This window comes from Brienomyrus brachyistius, chromosome 16, assembly GCF_023856365.1.
Source record: "Brienomyrus brachyistius isolate T26 chromosome 16, BBRACH_0.4, whole genome shotgun sequence".
Lineage (NCBI taxonomy): Eukaryota > Metazoa > Chordata > Actinopteri > Osteoglossiformes > Mormyridae > Brienomyrus > Brienomyrus brachyistius.
In genome coordinates, this window is record NC_064548.1 from 21,774,238 (window position 1) to 21,782,876 (window position 8,639).

The 8,639-nt window shown below is 46.3% G+C and overlaps 1 protein-coding gene across 2 annotated transcripts; it reads right to left on the reverse strand.

The window, feature by feature from the left end:
- Positions 1-302: 302 nt before the first annotated feature.
- Positions 303-7,703, reverse strand: LOC125710040 (atypical chemokine receptor 3-like). 2 transcript variants are annotated; one of them, XM_048979203.1, is made up of 2 exons: positions 7,296-7,703; positions 303-3,009 (listed from the first exon to the last, which is right to left on the reverse strand). In XM_048979203.1, the coding sequence occupies exon 2, from the start codon at positions 2,996-2,998 to the stop codon at positions 1,913-1,915; it is 1,086 nt and encodes a 361-aa protein (XP_048835160.1). In that variant the 5' UTR covers positions 2,999-3,009; positions 7,296-7,703; the 3' UTR covers positions 303-1,912. The 2 variants fall into 2 exon arrangements, with proteins under 2 accessions (XP_048835160.1, XP_048835159.1); XM_048979202.1 differs by having other exon boundaries at positions 7,306-7,700.
- Positions 7,704-8,639: the final 936 nt, after the last annotated feature.

An 8,639-nucleotide genomic window follows, 5' to 3' on the forward strand; every position in this document is an offset into this window, starting at 1 on the left:
CCTTATATAGCACAAGCAGGTATAGAAGATGGACAGATGAAATTCCCCACTGAAATGACACCTATACTAACTAACATCTTATTAAACAGTGTAATGTTCCTGCAAAATACCCACATTTCATCTAACAATGAGAAAATGTCTTAAACAATATGAAAACCCACTAGAAAAGCTGTTGGCGATTCAGACTTAATGGGATTCCTCAGTGAAAATAAAAATTCCAAAAAAGATTTTTTTTTTCTGTCTTTATTATGCAGTAAAGCGTTACACACCATTGCGAACTAGAATAATAATAAAAAGAGCCATAAGCAAACATCATTTAATGTTTAGTGACCTGGAAACTCACTGCATCATGCCATATGACATTAATGTACAGAAGCCACAAACACGCAGTTCCTCCCTCAGAGAGAACAAAGGTAGCACTGTCACCATAGCAACAAGTCTGTCAGTGCTTTTTGCTAGTGACACCGCGCCTTATGCCCTCACTGGACTTCAGTCATCGGGAAGCTCAATGATTTCCGTTTCTGTAGCACTTCTACGCAAGTGCATTTTAAAAATGCTATTACTACAATAATAATGTGTGTTTTTGCTGTACTGCGAACAATATATGGCACCAAAAGGAAGAAAAAGTTTAAATATATCTTATATAACGTCTGACATGTCAAACATTCATGAACAATAGCGGCTAAAACATGGTGATATGTATCTGGTAAAGAGTAACATCTATTCAGCTATTTTCAATAACTGTATCTAATTAGGGCTGCACTGTTCCAGGAAGCGGAGGTGAGGTGGGTACGATCCAAACGAGAGAAGAGACAATTAGTTTGCAGGCAATTTACAGTCACCAGATCACCTGAAGTTTGCTGGGAAAATGACAGCAGGAAACAGAAACTCTGATGACACACACACACACACACACACACACACACACACAGGCTGGTTTTGTACCCACACCTCACACCATGCCCCACATGACAGTACTGAAAGTACTGAAACATACAAAATAAGCCCATTATAGGGAGCAAAGGGGACTTCTACACATCCGAGAACTAAACAACAGCACTAGAATCCATGGCATTTCCCATTAGATGACCAAACGATCCAACAAGAGGCATATGTCATACAGCTCAGAACAATACAAATAAATGAATATATAAATATGAGAATATTTACAAAATATATATATGTATATATATAATATTTAGACGAATACTTTAAGTTACCTGAAGGTTTATCCCTTCTAATAAAAAACACAAAGCACTATTGTGTTGTCCAGTCTGGCGGTTTTGCTTTTGGTGAGTAAGTGTGCTTTTCTACTGGGTTCCCTCCTGACGCCTGGACCCTGGCAGCCACCCGGCCCACATTCCTCCCTGTCCTCCCTCTGCCTGTAAACAGCTCCAGTGAAACGGCAGGCTCTGGGGCCTGGGCGGGACGCTGGCGTCTCACCGAGTCCTAATGACAAGCTGGGAGGCTCGACGAGCGGCCCCACCTCCTGCCCCCCCCCCTCTCTGCTCCCCATCTGGCCTCTCCCACGCCGTGCCCCCCCTTCACAGCCTGACATGCTCACTGCCTTGCCTGCTGTTGTTCCTGCAAGGCACCAGATACTAACCTTACCCCCCCCCCCCCCCGCCCCCACCATGTGAAAAAACCTCAGAAATATCTCAAAGTCCTTTAAGTTTTGGAAGTGCTTTTTTATGACTTCCTGTCTTGTTGACCAAACCTGCCAACGGTCACTTATGGTCACTATGTCTATACAGTAGACTTCTATACCATAAGGTATAATGGATTGGTCGCAGTAATTTATAGTGCTTCATTGGTATATAACACATGGCCCTTCAGCGACTGTACACCGGGCAGTGTAGGGTCACTGAGCTCCAACTCACATAGTCTCTTTGTTGAGTTGCCTCACACAGTCCTACAGTTGGCCATGGTTGTCCACGGCAGAGTACTCAGTTTCTGAAACCCTGGAGGCGTCGATCAACTTGGCCAGGCCGGTCTTGGTAGAGTACTTGAAGATGAAAGCCTTCATCAGGTCGTAGCGGTAGTTCTTGTTGATGAAGTTGTAGATGACAGGGTTGACACAGCAATGGATGAGCGAGAGGCATTGGGTGGCATGCAGCGCTACGTAGATGAAGTTCTCAAGAGGGCAGCTGAAGGACATGACACCCAACATTGACAAGGCATCCACCAGCAGCACCCCGTGGTAGGGCAGCCAGCATACCAGGAAGACCACGATGTAGGTCAGGATGAGTTTGCGGCTCAGACATCGCTCCTGGTCTGGAGAGGAGGCGATGGTCCCCGCCAAGAGCAAGTAGAAGACCGCGATGACAGGAAAAGGAATGGCAAAGCCAAGTACTATAAAGCTGAACTGGATACCCACCATCCACTCGCGGGCGCTCTCTGCAGGGTACACCGGCCGGCAAAAGGTGTTTTCTGAATGCACAGGTTTGACAGCCTGCAGAAAGTAGGTGTCTGGCACTGAAGCTGCGAGAGCCAGCAGCCACACCAGAACACAGATCAACTTGCGCACCATCTTCTTCTGCCTGCTATGGGAGTCACTGAACAGCGCCACCGAGAGGTAGCGGTCCACGCTCATACAGGTGAGGAAGAAGATGCTGCTGAAGAGGTTAACGCTGAAGACCAGGTGCGTGATCTTGCACATGGCCTCGCCGAAAGGCCAGTGCCCCTGCTGAAGCAGGGAGCTCACCCAAATGGGCAGGGTGGCCACCACACACAGGTCAGCGACAGCCAGGTTGAGGATGTACAGGTGCGTCTCGTAGCGGCTCCTCTCCGCCCGCACGTTCACCCACACCACCACCGAGTTGGCGGCCAGGCCAATGATGAAGATGAAGATGTACAGGATGGACATAGCATAGAGCACAGCCACCATGTTGAAGCTGGAAGGACACACCACTGCCTCCATGTGGGACACGTTGTCGTCATGTTCGGTGAAGTTTATGTCTTCCAACAGAAGGTCGATGAATTGATTCACATTTTCCATGATGTCACGTTCTAAAATGACGACAAAAAAAAAAAAAACAGGTAGTAATGAGATAAAGTTTTTACCACAAAGTGAAAAATGATATACGTAAAAGCATCGTTTATTTACTGAAACAACATGAATTACCTAACACATTCCAAACATGCTTGGGCGAATGGAATGCGAAACCCAATGCAGCATTAAACAATGTTTGTGTAACTCGTTCATTACAGCACGACATTTCCCATGGTCTTTTTTACTCATAACAAACAGAGGAGAGGCTCAGACAGACCCAGGGACGGGATCAAAGAGAGAAAGTATCAGAGGTTCATGACACAAGGCCCTTCTTCATCGGAGAGCAATTTGCCAAAAACAACCGAGTAACCAGGACTGGAACTGCAGCAGGTTGGGGGGGTCTACTTTTGCGTCAGCTTTGTTGGGCTCCCACATCACTCTAAGTCGGGCTCACATCCGGTGCGGCACAAGTCCAAACTAACCCATTTCATCAGCCTGCTGGGTAAATTTTCATTCCGAGGCAAAAATGAATTATGGCGAAAACGGCTGGCCGTCGATTGCTTGTTTTTCCACAAATATCTATTGTTTCTGGCTCTTTGGTTGCGGCCGTTTCTTGGAAACACTTACTACAGCCCGTTAACTATAAATGCTTTTAATTAACCCTGAAGTGGCTTTTGAGTTAAACCACGCCCCCGCTACCAAGAGGAGGTGCATTTTGGTGCACGAGAGGCTGGAGGGTTCCCCTCATACGCAGGGATGAAAGGTCAAGCTCTTCAATGGAAACTGCACCCACGCCGCACGGCTTCCGCCTTCCGGCCACAGTTGGCTGGCTGAAACGCCAGGTCTCGGCCGAGACGTGAAACATGATCTGAGGGATCCGGCTGGCCAGACTCTGGTCCTCTACCCTCCACAGACAATCTGTCTAAAAAGAAGGTCACACCGCTGACCCCTGAGGTCACGAGTATGTTGCCACCATAGCGACCAGGGCACAGGCCTAAAAATCCAATTACTCATAAGCGCCTCCCAGCTCTCAGGGTAAATACGGAATGGATTCAGCACGCACAAAGGATAACATAAACTCCATGCTTTCTGAGGTTACGAACTTTGACCCCAGCTTACCATTCTACATCTACGGATGCTGTTTAGTGCAACCCTGCTAAACGCTAATCCCCGGAGAGACCAATCATCTCTGTCTGCAATCAGCAGCACGCTCCACAGTCCTACCGTATGCCTTTGTGACTCATTTCCATTTGTTACTCTTAGCTTTTGGGGTCCCCCTGGATTGCAGACCTGGACGGCCGAGGGTCGAGATGCAGGAACTTAATGGTTGTTTCATACAAATGGCAAATCTGCCAGGTAAGGAATGTGAATTGGCTTTTTAACAGAGAAAGGAGCAGTTGCAGAGGAAGCTGGGAAGTCTGTTGAATCTTTAAAGGAGATTAAAGATAAGTCTGATTTCAAATGCGTTCTGCTCAGGGGTCTGGGTCATTATCTTCATCAGACAAAGCCAGACGCACAGACCCATGGACAACTTAGGCACCATTAACCCAAACGGGGATTACAAGCCCAGGATTAATAGGGAGGAGAGCCCTGGGGGTTAGCTGTCTACACGCACATATCCTGAAGATTTCAGGCTGTGTGGGCTCTTATGTAAAGAATAAAACAGCAGCATCTCAAACCTCGTACACAAAAAAGACCAACACTTAGGAAATTAGAGGCTGGGAGACCCAGGCGTTCGGCAACGTTTCCCCCAACTGTAAAGCTTCCCTTGTAATTAACACAGCCGACCACACTCACGTTATAATACGTTCTGTTGCTGAACATTAACCTTTAGGCTGCTGGAAATAAGGCACTGGTTTAGCAGATCTGTTGGGTAAAGCATCCTTCTCTGCGGTACAGGGACCTGAGCTGGGCAGGCCTCCCCTGTCTTAACACATCCTTCTCTGTAGTACAGAGACCCGAGCTGGGCAGGCCTCCCCTGTCTTAACACATCCTTCTCTGCGGTACAGGGACCCGAGCTGGGCAGGCCTCCCCTGTCTTAACACATCCTTCTCTGCGGTACAGGGACCCGAGCTGGGCAGGCCTCCCCTGTCTTAACACATCCTTCTCTGTAGTACAGGGACCCGAGCTGGGCAGGCCTCCCCTGTCTTAACACATCCTTCTCTGTAGTACAGGGACCTGAGCTGGGCAGGCCTCCCCTGTCTTAACACATCCTTCTCTGTAGTACAGGGACCCGAGCTGGGCAGGCCTCCCCTGTCTTAACACATCCTTCTCTGTAGTACAGGGACCTGAGCTGGGCAGGCCTCCCCTGTCTTAACACATCCTTCTCTGCGGTACAGGGACCTGAGCTGGGCAGGCCTCCCCTGTCTTAACACATCCTTCTGCGTCCTGTCTCACCGCTTCCCAGTTCCCAGTGCTTGCTAAATTAACCAGCTCTCCCAACCTGCCCCCCTCCCCAAAAAAAAGCACAGCACTCTCACCTCCTTCCCCGTACTGCTACCTAAGCCCTACCCCCACCCACCCTCCTCAGTCTGACACAGAGTGCTCTCTATGCAGCTCCCACAAGCCCCCCCCCCCCCCCACACCCCACCACATACAGACCTGTACTCATTTGCTGGAAACCTCTTTGTGGGGACTGTCCATTCATTTCTATGGGCAAAACCCTAATCCCAACAATAGCAACCTTAACCCCTACCCAGCCCTAACCTTAACCATAGTTAACCAAACAAAATACAAGACTTCTGGCCTTTTTGGTTTGTAATTTTTTTTTTTTAAATACAATTTAAGTTCTCCTTGTGGGGACCGAAAAATACTGCATATGGTAAAAAGTTATTATTTACAGGTTTTTAATCACATTGTGGGAAAATCTGGTCCCGACAATGTAAAAATTACACCAAACACGCACACAAAGGCGCACGCACATCCACATACACACCCATCCACACACACCCACAGCTAAAGACCCCTCAAACACACAGCCCCACAAAGTAACACACAACTCTACACACACCCCCATATACAGACACACCCCCCCACCACACACACACACACAAACAGCAGAACCCCTAAAGCTCCGTCTTTCGTCCCTCCAAAGCAGCATCTTCATGAATAGAGTGACTCCTCTATTATATGTTAAACAGCACTTAGTGCTTCTGACGGCCTGAGTTTCTAGCACCCTCTTAAACAGCTCCGTAACCCTAACCCGACATTGACGTCGCCTATCTATGAGCTGCTTACACGTACACATTTCAACAATTACATGTCCGCAGAAAAGGGACTTATGTGAATTGCGAACAGTGGGTAATAAAAGCTATTGGTATGCTAATCCGAGACCAATAAAACCTCTCAGGTGATACAAAAGAAATCTGAGACGCCCTCCCTGGATAAATCTACTCCGATGGTACAGCCGGCTGTCGCGGTTTAAGGCATCTAGGGGGAGGTCTTCAGCCGCAAATAGCAAATAAAGTAGCGTGTGTTTATTAAAGGGAAATATAACATTTTAGTTATGAAAGGCAAGGCTAGAGTCTAAAACGTATTGAATCTGTTCAAAAGGCGGTGGAAGTTTTGCAGTTACCTAAGCACCTTCAAAGGGGTACTTAATATTGCCATTAGTTTTACAGCGACCCGAAGCCAGTAATAAGTCCACCGATTGCAATCCTTCACATGACTGACCCACAACAGCCCAAAAAATACGCAGCAACGACGCAGAACCTTGAAAATATTCAGCTCTATTTGATGATTTCTTTTTATCATGTAATGCATGAAAAGCGGAGGGAACATCATCAGTCCATCTGCAAAGCATGTGCCCCCACATTTACATCTGTTTAGCCGGCTACCCCTGAATGGACGTATTTGCATGAAGTTTTACAAAGTTAATCAAAGCAGCACCACAGACACTTTCCAGCACGTCCTGACGAACTGCCTTTATTTTCACCTATAAAACGCAAGTAGGTTAACTGCAGTCTTACATATTCACACTAGTGGCCAAAATTGTGGGAACGCATCGAATTTTTACATATTGCAGAACTTTATTCCAGTTACTCCTGTTACTTATTTAATCGTCCAAAATTTGTTAACATGTTTTGATTGTTTATAATCATTACCGTCAGTATTCGTGTAGTATTTTTTTTAAGCGTAATGCCAAAAATGCTAAGTGTTCCCAATATTTTGGCCACTAGTGTACACCTGATGTATACCTAAACCAAGAAAACAAGGAACGACTACGGAACAACAGCAACAATAATAATAATAAATAATCATAATAATAGCAATAATAACAATAATAATAATAATAGATTCGGACCGAGCCTTACTGTCTTTTGTACGTCGACTCCTCCTTTATAAAATAACAGCAGCAGTACGTGAAAATCAGCGCACCGAATGGATGCTGGAAATGCGAGGACGCTCCTAGGCGCACAAAGCTGCTCTTGCCCCCCTCCCTCGACGCCGGCAGTACTGGCCCTGTAGCCCTCCCCTACACTTGTTAATATACCGAGGCTCGTAACGCCCCCGGCAGAGGCAGGGGGAGCAAAAAATCCCGTCGGCAGGGGCGCACAGGCAGCCACACACGCACTAACAATACGGGGGCTTTGAAGAAAGTGCCAAGCTTCCGATTTCCACGCCAAAAATAATTTGATGGAAGCGTTTTTTAACGTTTCTTTATTTACTGCACCTGGGAACCGAAAGCCGCCTCCCCACACTTCAGTATTGTTTCCGTATTAAACCGAATAACCACGCCTATGTCTCAAGTCGTATTATTGTGGCTTTAGGAACTACCCTACATTTCCATTGTGTCATGATCTGTAATATTGGCCAACTGCACAACTGTAGATTAAAATAAACAAATACAAAATAAAAGATATCGGCGATAAGTTAACTCTATGTGTACCCTTAATGACAGGGGAATTTCTGCGACATTGAGCTTTATTAACACAGGATCGGTACTTTATCATGCTTGTAACCCGGTATTATCACTTCTTTTCTGCTCCTGCTTAACTTCTTCTTCCCTCTAGTGGCCCAGCCTGACAGCCTCCGAGCTGCACTGACGCGCACCGAACCCGCTCTGGCAGACAGACGCCTGTGGATTTCTGCCCCTCGTTATAAATCCACGGCACCAACCCCCCCCCCCCCCAAATCCAGCTCACCACTTGCCTGAAAATATTTCACAGCTAAAGTCAAACAAGTTGCACAGTAAATACCGGAATATATAAATGGTACAGTTTGTGTTAAAACGCATTAAAGGTTATATGTAATTTTGTAGTAATGTTATAAACATTACAGACATATATTCTGTGGCATATTAATATTTTATGAAGGTTCCTCAGGTCAGTGGAATATATCAAGTATTTTGGGATGTTACAGATCCTGCCTGACCAATATGTCAACCTGCAGTTTAAAAATGTTTGAGTCTTTAATAATAGTAATAGTTTTACCTACACATGTAATGTCAAAAATGAACAAATAAGGCACCTGAATTACTTAGCTATTACAGTAAATATCACTGTTTCTAAAGTACACAAAAGCATTTGTGTATTCAGCAATCCCCAGCCCCGACAGATCCCTCCTGCTTCCTCTCCGTTGGCTGTCAGCTGTAAGTTCTATCAAGTTCATGACCTTGGTGTCCTAATACAACACTTTCAAGTGAGCC

Coding starts and splice junctions, on each gene's coding strand:
- LOC125710040 (XM_048979203.1), bottom strand. CDS start 2,998: ATGGAAAATGTGAATCAATTCATCGACCTTCTGTTGGAAGACATAAAC.